Genomic DNA, 18,481 nt, shown 5'->3' on the forward strand with positions numbered 1-18,481 from the left:
ACCCTTCGCGAATTCTAATACTCCTCTACTAATTCCAAAAAAGCACAAACGCTCATTGTGCCACGAGCTCTCGTAAATTGAATATTCCACTTATGGATAGGAGTAGATTTTCTCGAAACTGTGAGCAGATTGGAACTGGTGGTATTTGCGGAAACTGGTGTGATCTTAGTAATAGGACTATCATCAATTCCTTGCAGTTTTTGATCAAAAGAAACTTCTATAGTACCTAGCCAGCCTTCGAAGGATCATCTAGCGCAGCGTTTCCCAGCCTTTTTCAGTCCACGGACCCTTAAGGAATCAAGCACAGTTTTCACGGACCCCGTTAATAAAATAAACAGCAAAAAAAACGGATTAGGTATTTATTTAAGTTATTACAGATACAAAAAAAAACAAATACAGGAGGTAATTATAACTGTTTATTATGATTAATATGAAAAAAAAAATTAATGTGAAGGTTGATGTTGCTTTTTTGCAACTAAATCAGGAATATTCGGGTTGATGTTGCTACTAAGATGTAATCTCAAATCAGATTTTACTTGTAATCTGTTTCTGTATACACAAGAATAGAGAATGCCTTTTCATATAGGTATGTGGTTGAAAAAAGCAGTAAATGTTTCAGTGCTTCGTCCGATATCTCCTTATAATCTGTCACTTGATAGTGAAGATTCGTTGAAATTGCGTTTCAATGCTGAATCACAGGATACTTCTATTAATTGGCTTTCCTGTGCCGCTGTCAAGCCAGTAATATCAGAAACATCTGTGTTGAAAGGGTCTGATATCCAATTTTTATTTTTGTCAGATACTGGATAATCCCGAAACGAAGACCTCAAAGTGCGGAGATGTGTCACCATTTCATCTTGTACTTGTGTTGGCAATATTGCTTCACCAGAGGACTCCAAAAACGCTGACAGTGTTGGAAAGTGATTATAGTTTTTTTGAACTGTACGATTTATCCAAAGGTCAAGTTTTTTTAGCATCGTTTCAATTCTGTCATCGACTTGGAAGATGTTGGTATCTCTCCCTTGTAGACTTGAGTTCAACTCGTTAAGGGCACTAAATATATCAGCCAAATATACTGCCATTGTAAGCCATCCAAAGTCATTGAAGTGATCAGCATATTTGCTGACGCTGTGTCCAGAATTCTTCAAAAAGAACATTCTGATCTCGTCTCTCAGCTCAAAAACACGCGTCACAACTTTGCCACGAGATAACCAACGGACTTCAGCGTGCAATAATAACTGCTTGTGAATGCTTCCCATTTCTTTACAAATGATACCGAAAATACGGGAATTTAAAGGCCTAGCTTTAATAAAATTCACCACCTGCACTATGTCGTCCAACACTGTTTTTAATTGTTCTGGCATGTTTTTAGCTGCTGATGTCTCCTTATGAATGCAGCAATGATGCCAGATAATAGCTGGATTCATCTTCTTCACGCGCGCCTGCAGCCCTATTCGTGTCCCGGTCATAGCCCGAGCACCGTCGGTGCTAACTGCCACACACTTGTCCCATGTAATTTCATGAGCGGACATAAAGTTGTTCAATACTTCAAATATTGCTTCACCTGTAGTGTGCGAAGGTAAAGGTAAACAAAATAAAAAATCCTCACTTATGCTGTTGTTGTGTTCGTAACGAACATATGCAAGCAAGTTTGCATCATTGCTAATATCTGTGCTCATATCTAATTGCAAAGCATAAAATCTGCTTGCTTCAACATAGAAAATCAGCTGTTCTTTAACATTTCCCGACAAATCATCAATTCTCCTCTTCACTGTGTTGTTTGATAACGATACAACGTCCAATTCTTTTGAAGCTTTATCACCTAACATAGCAGAAACCATGATTTCAGCACACGGTAAAATTAAGTCTTCAGCAATGGTGTGCGGCTTACCAGTTTTTGCAACTAGCAAAGATACTTGGTAGGACGCTAATACAGCACTTTCGTTATTGGTCCCAGTAGCAGTCTTTATCATTGTTTTTTTGCTTTGTTCCAATTGCGAGGCTTTAACTTTGAAAAAGGCTTTTGATTTGTCACAATATTCCTGGTGTTTTGTTTCTAAATGACGTCGGAGTTTGGCCGGTTTCATCGACTCATTTGACAAAACTTCGTAGCATATGACGCACTGAGGTCTGTCTTCCCCGTTTAAATTGGTACTTGTGAAACCGAAAGTTGAGTATTCGTCGCAAAACTTACGACGTTTAACCTTTGAAGTCGAAGGTTTTTCATTTGCTTCGTCCAAAGCGGAGTCATTTGGTTTTAACCAACGTTTCATTTTCACAGGTCACAATAACTTGAAAAACGTAATTTTACTATTTTAATCTCGGACGCAACACAACACAAATCAAAACAATTGTACTAATCGCGGGCGGCGGGTGTAAGCGTAATTTGCAAGCGGTGCGGTAAGAGTCCCGGCCCGGCGCGACGCCAGCACGCACTTGATTCACTCACATCATTCATTCGCTCTCGCTCACCGCACGTTCGCCGTGCTAAATTAGCGTGGCGATTACGAAAAATTAAGCATTTCACTCATTAAATGCAAAAGGGACGCAATCCCAAATATATTTTTTTTTACAGGAGAGCCAAAACAAAATTTGAAAAACCAATTTATGTATTTTTTCTTCTTTTTTTTATAGATTGATAATAGTGTTATACATCATTGGATGCATCTTTTTTAATTTTTTAAATATCGTGTGCTTGGATCACATTTTTCTAATACAACTGGTTTGCTGATTTTTCGTTTTGCGGCCCTTTTGCATTTAATGAGCGATTTATGTATGGTCCAGAGAAGACACCGCGGACCCCCATACATATACTCGCGGACCCCAGGGGTCCGCGGACCACAGGTTGGGAAACGCTGATCTAGCGGTTCAAGTCTACTCAAACGGGAATACAAATGTTTCAACGTATCTCCATTCAGTTGCACTAACGGAACGGAATTCATGTGAAGTTACGTAAGATTCCAACTCAACTACCTTCTTATTACAACTGTCTAGTTCAAGAGTTACGTCTATATTCAAAGTATCCAGTATTGCTATCGAACTACCAAAAGTCTCATTTTGCATTATATCTTTCAATTGTTTGCGCATAGAAAGTACCGTTTCAGAATCTAAATTTAAGAAGCCTCTTATGTTCAATTCTTATTCCAACTCATCTCTCACGAATCTAGATGAATCCATTTTGCAGAACGATGATTACAAAAGCAATGAACAAGTAAACTGATAACATCAATAAAAAAAATCGCCCCGCGTTGGGCGCCAATTTCTATTACATTAAATTTAATAATAAAAAAAAATGTTATCTGTCAGAGACATTTATTTCTAAAACATTAGGAATAACACTTCTGTCCTTTTTTTTGTGTACGGCAAGTAATGTGCTTGCTCGTAAGGACTGTGGGTTAAATCCGACAAATGAGTATAAATATGTACAAAAAATGATAACAAGGGCGCAAAGTACTTTCTTGTGCACCGACTAGCCTAAACCTGAAATGAAACTACTAAACAATCCAGATACGCGAAAACAGTAAGGTGGAATACGACAAAGGAACAAGAATAAAAACGTTGAATGTTGCTTTACCAAAATAAGCCTGTTCAACGGATTTATTCTTCACTTATACTACAAACTAAACGCTTATACAAAGGCGAAGACAAAACTATTCAGCGAGGTTCATTGCTTTCGTAAACAATAATGTCAGGTTCCTGCAAAAAAAACACCATAAATATCCTACCCTAATGGGTACTTTATCTAGCTGCTAGTGATGTGTAGATTCCTATGGCCCGCTACTACGCAAATTCTTGAAAAGCTCTTAATTCCACGTCCACACGGTCGAAATAGGAACACCACCATCCATATGATTTCGGAAAATTTACGGTTTAGTCGCTATGTACAAGGCAATAAAGTTCAAAAGTTCGACGTGTTCTCAAAGGTAGCACAGTCCGGGCGAAATTTCGATTTACCATATCAGAGAAGAACATCTAAAAAAAAGGTATTCTCGTAAATAATTGATTTCGCGATACATCCGCGCCAAAAAAAATTATGAGTGACAAAACTATACGCTTACCTCCCAATGCTCGACTGCCCTAACATTGTCGGAGATGTTTTAAAACGGTCCGGAATAAATAATTCATTCGTAAAATTCATCCCAATCGATAATAAGGATATTGTAAGATCGCTCTACAGCAGAATTACCCAATCACAATATCACAACAAGGCACGGCAGGTTTATATCCGTCAAAAGACGTAATTTCATATTGGAAAACTAGAATTTGCCTGAAATTAAGTTTTCCGAACGTTATCATTCAGTTTCACTCACGAATGCCCCAGAGCGGACGGAAGAAAAAAAAACACGTTCTTTTTTTTCCTTTCAAAAAAAACTTACCCAGTCGGCTAGAACTATATATCGGGTGTTTCACAAATAAAGTGTCCTAATTTAATAATTAGCATTCAACTATTTACAACTAATCGTAACATATCTACTGTCTTTAGACAATTCAAGTTTGTCAAATACACCCTTTGCCATTCAGCAACAAAAGTTAATTTAAACTTCCTCTTTGAAGTAATGTTGTAAAAAGTTATATCAAAAATTAAAATAGTTTTTTCCCATATTTTAGAGTTAACATCTCTTTCAGAAGCAGTAATGCTACGAAATTAGTCAGAAATGAAATAGCTTTAGGCAAGCTCTTGATAAAAAAAAAACCTAATTTCTGTCATAGGACGTTTCACAGAAGAAATCGTTTGAATAAAAAAAACTACAGAACTATATATTATTTATTACTCTTTAAAAACGCCATTTTTTAATCAAAAAAGATTTTTGATTACTGTGATTTAAATAAGAACTTTCTCCCACGTTTTGCACAATAAAAGACATTTTTCACGTTAATTAGACCTAAGTTTTCAATTTCAATGATAACTTTTCCCACATTTTTCCGCTCAGCTAATTGTTTGGTGGCAGTTATTATGTCATCCATGGGCCATACGGAATCTATAATAGGTTTAAGTTTGCCTTCCCTAATATTATCCCATATAATATCAAGAACAGCTTCAATTTTAGTGCGATTTTGTTCCAATAGTGTTCCTAAATGCAAACCGGCCACCACTCTATTATTTTCAATTAGGGACGAGGGGATAATGTACTTTGTATTCCACCACATTTTCAGTAGAGTGAATGTTGAGAGCCTGTGTTCGTTCTGCACAACTTCATTTGCTCCTGAAATATAACAGTGATTATATCTCCCCATGCATAATAGAAATGATGAAAACATTGAAATATAAAGTAATATTCTAGAGCAGGGGTTCCCAACCTTTTTGCACTTGCGTACCACTTGACGACTTTTTGAGAAATATTGGCGTACCACCAGACCTAAATATTTCAATAAACGTATAATATTTACTCTTCTCAAAGTGTTCAAAGGCTTTTTTATTTAAATTTCTGAGAAAACTTCATATTTAATGGTTATATATTTGTTTATTTATAACATGCTTATAATAAACGAGGAATAAAAAGATTAAAATGGTATTAATTTACAGTTTTATTTATTACCTATAGGTCTAAAAACATACAAATAAAAACTTATTAAAAAGTCAGCAAAAAATTAATCACATACAAAATATACTTTTATAGTCTTTAGTGCGAAACTTGTTGTTGTTTGCCTGAGATTAAAATATCAACATATTTAAAATAATCTTTCATGGAACTATCTTCTGTAAGGTTGATAAAACTTTCTTTTAGTTCCAATTCATTTGGTGGAATTCCCGAAAAAGGATTTCTGATACAGTCCACTTTTGAATAATCTTTTTTGAAGGCCTTCCAAGTGAACCAATTGTACTATCTGACGATTCCGAGGTAAAATTCCTAGTGTTTTATTACCTAAGAATTATAAATTCCATTGTAATAGAAAAACAAAGATGTCAGGTCGTTCACTGGGTGGGTTATGGGTAATTCGTTTTTCTAGCGACCCGTGAGCTGATTCATATTTGCTATTAACAGCATGTTGCTCACATCACTCACGCGTACCACCTGAAACGGTTGGGAACCCCTGTTCTAGAGGATCAAGGAGAGGGCGACATCTAGTTTTATAATTTGAATGCCAGAATGAAAAACATTGATTATTGCCATAAGGAACCGTAGTCATAAACACTTAAATACGGGAAATCAAAATAAGTCTAAAACTGTATCGAGGAGAGATACATATGTATAAGAAAAGAAATATTTCGAAATGGAATCTCGAAACATCTCTCCTTACGTACTTACACAGAAGTTCCTAGTGAATTAAAAATTATATCATTTATGAGTACGAAAAATCACTCACTAGCAGCGCTAGTAGTTCGGCAGGGACAAACACTGCCTATTCCTCGAGGTGTCGAGGTGTTAAAAATAACGATTTGGTGTTGGGAAAAACCTCCAGTAATATTCATTACTACACCAAAGGTTCCAAACAGTGCATCATAAGTATATAAACATATGGTAAAGTACAATGAAAAAATTATGTTTTTAACAAAAGAAAACGTTCTTGGAGCAAAACTAAACTAAAAGGATAACAATGTTGTAACATTAAAACGTTGGCTTGCATGCCGTAATTTCAAAGTAACTGGAAAAAAAGTGAATTAATAGACAGACTCAAGTAAATGAGTAGCGGTAGATTCAAACTGTAATAAAAAAATTTAAAATAATCATGAATTTCAGACTTATTTCCGAGTGAAATATAAATCAAATATAGATTGTAATGGAATAAATTTAATTATATAGAATGAATATAATTTAATAAACGATTGAGGTTATATCTCATTCTAATCAATGGTAATTACCTATGAAAAATTTACTATTCATTTCATGTTTAGAGCATACATACGAATATTTATTAATTTTTTGTATTGTTAAATCCACTCTCCTCGAAGCATGTATCCATTTTTTACATCTAACCTCAATTATATGAGATTTTATAAATGTAATAAAAACACGTTTTCTTCCGGATATCGATTATCCGACGTACAATTCGCAAAACAGCAATGCTTTGTTGGCATTATACTAGCACAATATAATTTTTTATATCATATTTATATTTTTAAATAATAAATTAATATTATGTAAATAACACCGTTTTACATGTGAATAGTTTATGTTTGTCCCTACTACTAGTGCTGCCTCTCGTGGCACGCTTGCTGTACTATGCTCAGGCAAAAGGCTCATTCATTTGAAGATAGGATCTCCGCTGAATTGTTTTTCATCTCAGCTCAAAAAATGCTGACCTAAACTAATCAACATTCTAGTACTACTACATATTCTATCATGATTTATTCGAGAGGAGAAAAAAATGAAAAAAATGAAAAAGATGAGAAATTTCGATAACGACAAATATTTTAATTCTAGAGGTAAAGATTCATATAAGGTGAGTATTTCGTAAGAAAAGCAATGTTAAAAAAATCTTATATTAACATCATGATTAACTGAAGGAAATGGTAATTTTACGGTGTAGATAAGAAGATTTTTTAGTGATCATTATTTTATGGAATGAAGAAGCAGCATGAAATCATCTTCTCTTCTCCGTAGTCAATCACCTGGCAGAAATAAGGATTTTTGAAATTCTCTCTCTTTCACGAACACCGTATACAGGTCTCAAGCAAGAGTTTTGAACTGTCTGTATTTCTGAACGTGACGTTTGAAGCAAATAATAACCGTAAACGGTAAAATTGAAAATAGCCTTCAAAGATAGATAAGATCTTCGAAAAAGTTTACGTGGACTGTACCAAAATTAAGGTTAATGTTCAAATTTCGCGGGCTACGTACATTCGATTAGCGATTGTTAATTTTTTTATGTTGGTACACTCGTCTCGAACATATGTTCACGGTTTCAGCTGTTCAACACGTTTAGTTTATAAGAGTCTAAAAGTTAGAAGTGTTTTGCGTGTTTGGCGGTTTTTTGCTACCTAAAAACATGGATCAAATAATTTGTATTGAATTTTGTGTAAAAAATGGAATTAAGTGCTCAAAAACACATTAAATGTTGACAGTGGCATACGATGATTGTACTCTGAGTCAGAAAAATGTTTACAAGTGGTACAAACTTTTCACAGAAGGCCGAGAAGCTGTGAATGACGACGCTCGCCCTGGACGCCCCAGCATATCAACAACCGATGAAAATGTTGAGAAAGTGAAGAAATTTGTTATGGAGAATCGTCAAATCACTATTAGAGAAGTTGCTGAGGATGTCAGCATATTGGTTGTCTTCTGCCATACTTGGTGAGCCAGTGTGTTCATTATAAATCAGAACAATTGTCCATGCACAGCTTTCTCGAAGATCCGAAACTAGTGAAGAAATTGAAAATTATACTCATTATCGGTAAAACAATCGAATATTACTGGAGTTTTATCCCAACACCTCGACACGTGTTTCGATCACCAAGTGATCATCTTCAAGAGGAAAATTAAACTGGAAGATTAATCTTCCAGTAATATTCATTACTACACCAAAGGTTCCAATCAGTGTATCACACGGTTAAACAATCAACAAATTTATATGCGGATATTTGGATTTTGAAACTGAGATTCTTGAGTTTATTTTTTCCCTTTTCTGGAAATAATCTCTTTTACACCAAGCTCAATCAATTGAAATATGTGCTATTCAATATCTTCAAAATAAAATTTTGCTTTTGCTTATAAATTTCATAAATCATTGATTTGTACTTGGATGTAACTCTTGATTAATTATTTATCCAAATACTTAACATAAACAGAATAGTGTTATTTATTTTCACCAAGTAATGGGTGAACATGAAAATATCACAATATGATAATTATAAAGTTGGCATAACTTCTCTATACTAGTCACCTTCAATAAACATAATATAAGACATTAATATACACCTTCTGAAAGAACGTAGTATTGAATACAAAAGCATTCTCAATGAATTTGGATATATCTCAACAATAAATAATCCAACACCAGTGCAAAAAAAGTCATTAGTTTTGTATTGAACAAATATTTATCAAATATTCATGTAATATTTCAGATTACATCATACCTCCAATAGTACAAATATAACGGATCACTTCAGTATTCTACTACAAATAATTCTGTATTTTTAAAGGAAACATTCAAAAAAAGTAAAGTTATCAAATATGTGAATTAGATGAATTATTAACAGATGAAAAGCAAATGGCTAATGTAATGAACAAAAAAATTTCTGAAATGGGTACTTTGCTAGCATAGACAATTAGAAAATCTCTCATTTTGAGAGTCAACAAAAAAAATCAAATAATACATTCAAATTGTCGCTCATTTACTCAGAGGAAATATCTAACATAATGGGCTCATTTAACATTTTTTTCATTTCATAATTTGAAAGCTTATGTTTCAAATAGTACATCTGCAAAAAATCTGAATTTTCACTCTTTATCTTCCCCCTCAAATTAAATGTTGAATGTGGCGTTCACCGAAACGGGGCGTGGTTAAACTTGACGTCACATCAGTCGACTCGGCGACAAGGGAGTGCTGGCGGATAAGCTAAATACGTGTGCTGAAGCTGTAGAAAGCAAGTTGTGTGTTGTTTATTGCAGTGTGTCAACTGCGTGAATATGAATAATGATAAAAAAATAACGTTACAAGTATTGCAAGTTCCTAAATGCAAGAATTCTTTGGTAACTGCACCAGACAAAATTTTTATTTCACTGTTACGAAAGTTATGGCAGCGCGCTATGCGGTGGGCCGACTTTGTATCTGCGAAGGGCACGCATTTTTGTTGCGAAGATCATTTTAATATAAGTATGAATGATAATGATTAATAAAAATAATTATAGTTTACTCTGAGCACTACTTCGAATTTTAGGTTGAAACAGACTTAGAAAATTACATGTATATCAAAACTATGAAAGTGGGAAAAATTATATTGAAACCAGGCGTAATTCCGCATATATTTGATTGCCAGATTGATAGACCGACGGCCCATACATCTAAAGCTCCACCGTTTGTTCAAAAAAAAAACAAATTTTGTTGAATACTTTGTTAAGAAGATATCGTTAAAAATCAAATCATGTCTGATGAAGCAGGTACACAGGAAAACACCTTTGATGTTGGAATTCAAGTTAATAAACAGGTTTTTCGAAGATCAAAAGCTAAACAAAAGCTGATGAATCTATGTTAAATAACAACTTCCATTATTATAGTAATGTGAATTCTCATTTTTTCCGCACTCTGGATCACCAGAATAGATGATCTGTTAACGTGTGGGGATGAATTATAGGTACACAAGTTATAGGACTACACTTTTTTTAATGGAAACTCGAATGGTCAAAAATTTTTACGGGAATCTCTCCGAAATGGATTGGTAGGGGGGGACTACAAAATTGGCCAGCGAGATCAACAAATTTGACTTATCTCGATTTTTTCCCAAGATGATATTTGAAGAATGAGGTTTAAGACACTTCTACAATCTGGACCACCTACAACACTGGAAAATATGAAGGAGAGAATAACCGCTGTTTTTCGAAGAGTGACACCTCAAATGTTATTAAATGTTGAGCAGTCTTTCTTGAGGGAGTGGATATTTGTATTCAACAGGATGGTCGTAATTTCGAGCACCTACTTTTCACAGTTAAATAATAAAAAAAATGTATAGTCTGTTTAATGAACTACTGTCAGCATATGAATGTAAATGATAACTTTATTTTAGTGAACAGTAGATATTTTCAATGAAGTGAAGTATAACAACTGCCAATGAGAATTTTGTGAGCAAAAACTATTAAGGTTAGGTGTGAGGAACCCCAAAATGAAATGAAAGATAATTGAATTTCATATTGTTTAGACCAAAAAAATACAGGGTGTTTCTATTTGATATAACAAAGTTATCTTTGCCCGAAATGATAAAAAAGTGACATTGATTTTTTCACATTCTGTATAATACTGAGAAACAGGTTTTATAAAAATAAATAGCCCAAAATCTTTTTATGCTTGGTCAGAATTCGAAGGGATGATTTCTATATATTATTTTGATGTTATTTACTTTCCAATTGAACCTAGCATTTTCATAAAAGAACAATAGCTCGAGATATGATATCATTTTTTCCTGACATAATCGAAAGTGTAACGAAATACAGGGTGGTCCCTTTAAAAAATCACAATTTGGATATGTCACACTTTTTTGAGCTACCTTGTACTTTTCAAATTAGTTTCCTTCTACAGTCTTTATCATGTGGTAACATTGCTATATTCTAAACCGTAACAGATACGAAAACGATTAAATGGGAAAAAAGGGGACAATACAATGGTCTAATATACTTCAGACAATCCAATAAATTCGACAGGTAGGTACCCTAACACAATGAAAATCCATACTTTTTCGTTTTGAAAATTTTTGTATTGCTGAAATCCTTCTTTCAAGACTTATTTCTCCCTAATCCATTATAATTCGTAATATTTTTATAATTCTCAATCCTGGAAGTAACGAAAATACCAGTTTTTGGTCAAAATTCGATTGTTGTATAATTTGGTATGATCAAATAGCATCTCAATTCATTTACCATCTCAAACGCGTAGGCTTTGCTTGGTTTCTACGGCAAGAAAAATGAATACGTTGTTGATATCTGTTGAGAACTGTCAGACGTTTATGAACATATCAAAGATGTATTCAAATGATGAAAGGACTGATATGCTATTTAGTTATGCAAAATCAAATACAAATCCTCTTTTGGCAAGGAATATGTATATTGAGCTATTCCCGAATCGTCCAAATGTTTAGATGATTAGAAAGAAATTTGAGGGACTATGGTTCATTTGACAGAAAGAAAACAAGAAAATTTGTGGTTACTGGAAGTATGAGGAATCAAAAAAATGTTATGGGTAAGCAAATATTACCACATAAAAATTTACACAGTGAAAACATCTTTTTTTATCTGGGATTGACCAGTTACAAAAATTATGCTAATCAAGATTGTTCTTCACGAGAAATTGCCCACGAAATGAGGATTTCTGTAAAATTCACCAGAACTATTTAAAAAAAAACAAATATAAATGCTACAGGATACGCAAAGTTCATCACCTCAATGAAAGGCATTACGGAAGGAGAGTACAATTTGCGAAGTGGTTAAGACGTAGAAATAGGGAAGTTGGAAATATTTGTAAAAAAATAATATGGACGGACGAATCAAAATTCACCAACAATGGTTGGTTCAACAGAAATATCCATTATAGGTGGAATAATACAAATGAATATTTACATAGGGAAACCAATTTCCAAGAAAGGTTCGGAGGTTCGGAATAAATTTTTGGTTGGGAATTGTGGGAATAAACGATGATCATTTGAATAGTGAAATGTATCTTCATTTTCTATTCAATGAATTCGATGGCTACTTAGATGAATTTCCACTGAATATCCGCCATGAAATACAATATTTTCACCAGAACGGCGCTCCTCCCCATAATGCAGCAATACTAAGGGAACATTTAGATGCAATATTCCCAAGAAAATGGATTGGAATGGATACATAAAGCATAAAGTTTTTTCGACACCAAGTACAGATATCGACCATCTCAAACAAAAAAGGTGGGATGCATGTATTAGTATTACACCTATTATGCTAAAAAATTGCCACAGAAATTGTCTGGACCGACAACTTATGTGCATTCAACAAAGAGGTCGTCAATTCGAGCATTTAATGTAGATTGCCGTATAGCTTTGATTTTCCGTATTGGTTTCATTTTTCCCAAAAGCTCATGATAAAATAAATTGTTTTTCTGTTTGATTGTTGTCACTGATGATGGTGGTTATTTCAAATGGAACGCTATAAAAATATTAAATGTGATATACCCTTGGATTGTGAATTTATCTCTTTATCAATATCTGTAATGAAAAATACAGGCCCGTATTAAAAAAAAGTTGATGGTGGCCATGTTGACACGAAACGTTTTATCAAATATTTATTATTACATCGTCATAGTACACTTCGAATACAATAACATTTTCCTATTCCATTTTTTGATATTTTCCGAAATAACAATTCCATTCGAAAAAAAAAAAAAAAACGAGAAACAGTATTTTTGGTTTTCCCCGAATAACTCGAGAAGGGTGGGAGTCCCCGTAAATTTTCTTCGACCATTGTATTGTTTCCGATGATACTTAGCTTTTTTCCCATTTAATCGTTTATGTATCTGTTACGGTTCAGAATATAGCAATATTACGGCCTGTATATATCATATACATAAAAGATTTCGAGATTAGATTCTTTTCTTTTTGAGTAATTGTAAATTATATATGTGTACTTCATCTTTACTTTTATATTTATCTTGGAACAAGTGTTATGTCACCGTCGTTTTTTCATTTCCATTATTGTAATAGTTTTTGTATCTTATAGTATTTTATAAATGAAAGTAAACGCTATATATAATGGGTTGTGTATACAATAAAAGAATCAGTGTGTTTACCTATTAGTATGATCCTGCCTAAAGGTTTGAGACACGCCTGCAGAAAACTGAATGTTGAACCTGCTTCATTTGTAAGGATAACATCAAATTTGTATTTTGTCACGTCTTCAAAAAATGTTTCCCTGGAGAAAAATACATCGACTCCATTTTGTAAAGCCTGATTTTCTTTCACTTTTGAGCCAACTCCAAATACTTTGACATCTTTCACTAGTAATTTGGCTATTTGAGTGGCTGCACAACCAACACCACCTGAAAAATAAACATTATATGGTTCTGTTTCTGAATTGATTTGGTGATCAAAAAACTGATTTGTTTAAAATATGGGATAGGATCAGTGGAAATGTCTGCTTGTTTATTATCGATGTTTCGGATTTTAGTAAGTCCATCCTTAGGGCTCTACAATGAGATAAAAGTTCCTGAATATATGTTTTTACCTGCCACTCTAGATTGCATGACTTTTTTGTCTCAGTTATCTTCGTTCCTATCGTTTGATTATTTTAAAAAGGGTGATATTACACCAATAAAAAACCATAGAGCCATTTCAATACTGAGCAATTTTTCGACATATCAGATGATCATTTTTGTAGTGTATAACCAATCTTGCATGTCTTTCACAATGATTAGATTAAATCTAAATATATTATTATTTTCAGCATATTTTCTTCAAGCGCTGTAAATGGCTGTACACCTGTTGGAAGTGAAGCTATCTATCTATTAAATTGATTGATTTGATAGCAATTTAGAACTGTAACCAGTTATCTCTGGTTGTAGAAGTTTACACGTTTTGTTTTCCGTATGATCGTTCGTTGTCCTTTTTGACCATTTTTATCACGGAAAACTCACGCTTTCATTAGTGATTGGCATTTGATGGACTAAAATACTATTGATATTTAAAAAAAAACATACAATATAGATTGGCACGTTTAATCTGTATTCAGCCGCTTCCTTCTCATTGTAGAACCCTTGAGATGAACTTATCAAAGTTCAAACGTCGGTGATCAACAAATAGATTTCTCCAGTCCAGATATTTATATCGGAGGTAGGTTCACATTTCGTTATTTTAATTAGAACTCCTTATATTCTATTATAGTTTCAAATTCTAGATCTGTTTCATATAATCTTCATATTATCTCACCTAGTTTTCAAAATGTTTCACATTTAATAAAATGTGAAACAGAACCTTTTTTGTTTATTCAACTTCCTCAGTAATTTGTAAAAAAAAAAACAAATTATTGAAATCTGAAATTAAAATTCTGACAAGACATTTTCTCAATAGAACCCTTATTTTTCATTATTTTATAGGAGAATTTGAGTATGTTGATATCTCAAATTTTATTAATTTTGAGATTTGTCAACATACCTGCATGGTTGAATTATCCTCATGAAGTATTTTTAAATTAATTTATTTTTTTGGAAAGTGAAACAAAGCTTCTACAAAATCGTTATGCATTTGCACTCAGACTCTACCTGAACTGAAACCATCGATGACTATCCGTTCACTCTTCACACATTCACTTCAATGTTCATCTATCTGCCTCCACATCAAGAATTGTTTCAATGAATTGACGGATGTATCTGTTACTACGTAGTAGGAGATCATCATAAAAATATTAAATGATAAAAACCATAGAAAGTATATTTCTCATTTTTCATCAATTATTGTATTATATATTAATGTAAATCTTTTGTAATGTTTCAAATTGTGCTTGTATCATACAATGTTTAAATTTAATCAATTTTTGATATGTCTATTATCGAAGTGTGTACAGCCAGTCATCTATTGCAGAATTACTTGACAGTTTAATTTGAGATCAACTCAACTTTTCATGAAGAGAAAGATTGATCAATATCCAACATGGCTTTTCTCGAAATGAGTCGACTGTTTCCAATCTTCTCATCTACGAGCAAAAAATATTGAATGTATATGGATGCCATATACACTGACTTTTCCAAGGCATTTGACAGAGTAAGTCACAATAAACTATTGAAGAAGATCGGAAATTTTGGTTTTACAGAACATTTGATAAAGTAGTTTGGTAGTTTTTTAACTGGTCGTTCACAACAGGTTAAAATTAGGGGATGAAAATCGGTTGGGTGATATATAAGTAATATCTGAAGTGCCACAAGGGTGGTACTGTTTTGAGAACAGTGAATTTTTATTGTTTGCGGATGACCTGAAGCTTTTCAGACCGATAGAGTCATACAATGACCAAATTCTTCAAGATGATCTTGATAAAGTTTATGAATAGTGTGTTACAAATAACTTGTTTCTTACTGTAAATAAATGCCATTTTATTATCTTCTCAAGAGTTGGTAGGAAATTCAATACATCATACAACATAAATGATCAGCACTTATAATACACATCGTCTATAAAAGATTTGAGCGTCATTTTTTATGAACAACTTAGATTTGTAAACCATATTAACCAAATGAGTGTGAAAACATCCAAAACACTAGGTCTTATTTCACATCATTGTTCAGGTTTTTCCATTGAAGCATTAAAAAGGATTTATTTAGCTCTGATGGTGTCTGAGTTAGAATATGCATGTATTTTGCACTCTCTAGAAAGAGTGCAAAATAAATTTTTGAGGGCTTGTTCTCTCAAGTCGGGTCTTCAAATACAGTACCACGAGTAGATATTCGATTATATTACAAGAAATGGCGCGGAAACTATTGCAAACTAGAAGAATTCACGCACATCTATGATATGTATTCAAGCTGCTCAATGAACGATGATTTGTCCTGAATTACTTGAATCTGTCAACATTCATGTTCCGAACAGAAATCTTAGACACAGCCATTTATTTCATATACCTTTCCATCAAACAAACTATGGCAAACATACAACCTTTAACAATCTGTTTAAAAAAAATCTGTTTTTTCGTTAATCATTGAATAATTTAAGATGGTGATTGTTTATATAAGGAAGTAACAAGTTTTAATTTTAATTTTGTATCTTATGATGTATATATGTGTGTTCTGCAGAAACATTCCGTAGCGCCCTTTTTTATATTTTTAGATCGTTACTTATTTTCTGTGAAATTTTTACATTGTAATGTATATTATCATGTATGAATAAATAAATAATATAGTGTATATAATATGAAAGATAGATCAACTATTACCTATTAATATTTATAACACATTCAAAAGTATCATTTTTCATGAAAAACTTTAATTTTCATTCTCTACACTTATACAGCATAGTTTTCATTCAAGAGGTTTCATTACTTTATACGAAGGTGGTTCCGGAAGTACCCGGCTCAACAAAGAAAACCCAAAAATTTTGGAAAAAAATTTATTTATTTTTCAACATAATCTCCATGCAGCTCTATATACTTTTCCCAGATACGGCCAATAAGTTCGATACCGTTTTTATAATAAGAACTGTCTTGCTCCTCAAAAAATGCATTAACTGCTGACATCACTTCTTCATCGTTGGTAAATCTCTGAATACTCAGCCATTTTTTCAAGTTTGGGAACAGAAATAATCCGAGAGGGCTAAATCTGGTAAACAGGGTGCATGAGATAGCAATTCAGACTCTAATTCGTTAATTTTGGTCATTGCGATAATGGATTTGTGAGCTGGTGCAGTGTCTTGATGAGACATTACTTGTTTCTTAGCACCGAAACGTTGCAATAAGTTCGTATAATATTCGTCGTTGATAGTTTTACCTTTTTTAAGATAGCCAATGAAAATTATCTTACGTGCATCCCAACCTTGCCTGCGGATGAAAGGGTGATCGCATTCTTTGGAGCCGGTTCTCCCTGTTGAGTCCACGGTTTCAATTGTTCTTTTGTCTCGGGTGTGAAGTGATGGACCCATGTTTCATCCAAGGTTATGAAACGACGCAAGACTTCTGCTTTGTTGCTGTGGAACTTCGCTAAACACTCAATTGAAACATCTTCACGACACTGTTTTTGCGCGAGTGTGAGCAAACGCGGCACCCATCTTGCGCACAGCTTTCTCATGTACACATTTTTAGATAATATATGATGTACCACACTTTTAGAAATGTCCACTACGTCTGCGAGCTCCCCCACTTTCAGTCGATGATCATTTAGTACCGATTTGTGGATTTTCTTCACCGTTTCTAGAGTCGTCACCTCATTTGGTCGACCACTGCGTTGCTTGTCTTGGCAGCTCGTTCGGGCTCGTTTGAACTCTGCTACCCAATATTTCACTGTTACAAAAGAAGGAGCAAACTCACCCAGAGTAGAATCCAGTTCAGCTTTTATATTGGTTGGGTTGAGGCCTTCCAAATAAAAGTATTGTACCACATAACAATGACCAATTTTCTCCATTTTCACAAATTCACCAAAAACATTCGCTATTGATGGCTGCCAAACTTATACTAAACAACGAAGCGTTTCCCAACTTGAAACATATGCTTTATAGATTGTGTACTTTGTAATGCACTGATATTTTTCAAACAACTACCGCAAGCTCTAGGTCAAGGAGCGGAGCAATTTCCTTAAACAAATAGGAGCTGGATGTGTATACCCTGAAAAGCTGAACAGGACAGCGAATTTTAACAAACAAAACAAGCACTTTTACCAAATTGCAATACTCTTCTCTGCAAGCATTTTACCAACCAAGTTGGCTTATCCAGGAGAAAAAAAAACAATTCTCAACTCTCAAACTGGTCTCTATTGATTGAACACCTGGATGGCAAGAAGATTTATGGACTTGTGGCAGAATCTTCTAGGATTGGCTCACTCCAAGGCGTTTATTCACCCTTCGAAGCTTGATACAGTTGTTGGACTACAGTAGGGATGAACTAAGACGTCTAAAGACCGACGTGCCAAACTGTTTGGGCAATCACGAACCGTGGTGGCGCCCACCCACTGCTCGGTTCAGTTTTCCTTCAGTATTGTCATGGAGACGACAGTGGCGTTAGCTACGGTTTTAGCAATAAAAGATAAATATGCTAAGAGAAAATGCTCCAAATGGGCAAAAGGGTGGTTTCTAAAAAGGAAACAATTCTCTCACGTTAATTTATTGGAGGAATTGCGGTTAGAACCAGGTAATTGGTTTAATTACGTGAGAATGGATGAAGACACGTAC

At 33.9% G+C, this 18,481-nt stretch overlaps 2 protein-coding genes across 3 annotated transcripts in view; both read right to left on the minus strand.

Moving 5' to 3' along the window:
• Positions 1-638: 638 nt before the first annotated feature.
• Positions 639-2,273, minus strand: LOC111512487 (zinc finger BED domain-containing protein 5-like). The gene has a single exon (XM_023168621.2). The coding sequence runs from the start codon at positions 2,271-2,273 to the stop codon at positions 639-641; it is 1,635 nt and encodes a 544-aa protein (XP_023024389.2).
• Positions 2,274-4,782: 2,509 nt separating this feature from the next.
• The window catches only part of LOC111514014 (synaptic vesicle membrane protein VAT-1 homolog), a 34,291-nt gene continuing 20,592 nt past the window's right edge, over positions 4,783-18,481 (minus strand). The window contains exons 4-6 of one of the 2 annotated variants that reach the window (XR_012465569.1): positions 13,411-13,659; positions 8,060-8,300; positions 5,066-5,204 (exon numbers count right to left, since the gene is read on the minus strand). Coding sequence is in view for 1 of the 2 variants with exons in the window: in XM_074175939.1 (XP_074032040.1) it covers positions 4,813-5,204; positions 13,411-13,659 (641 nt within the window). In the remaining variant the exon portion in view is untranslated. Of the gene's footprint in view, positions 5,205-8,059; positions 8,301-13,410; positions 13,660-18,481 lie in introns of both variants that reach the window. The other variant, XM_074175939.1, reaches the window with a different exon arrangement.

This window comes from Leptinotarsa decemlineata, unplaced genomic scaffold, assembly GCF_025532065.1.
Source record: "Leptinotarsa decemlineata unplaced genomic scaffold, Ldec_3_MD MMD2_tig00001393_RagTag_RagTag, whole genome shotgun sequence".
Lineage (NCBI taxonomy): Eukaryota > Metazoa > Arthropoda > Insecta > Coleoptera > Chrysomelidae > Leptinotarsa > Leptinotarsa decemlineata.

What these genes read in the sequence shown, in the direction of transcription:
- LOC111512487 (XM_023168621.2), bottom strand. Translation starts at nt 2,273, where the DNA reads ATGAAACGTTGGTTAAAACCAAATGACTCCGCTTTGGACGAAGCAAAT.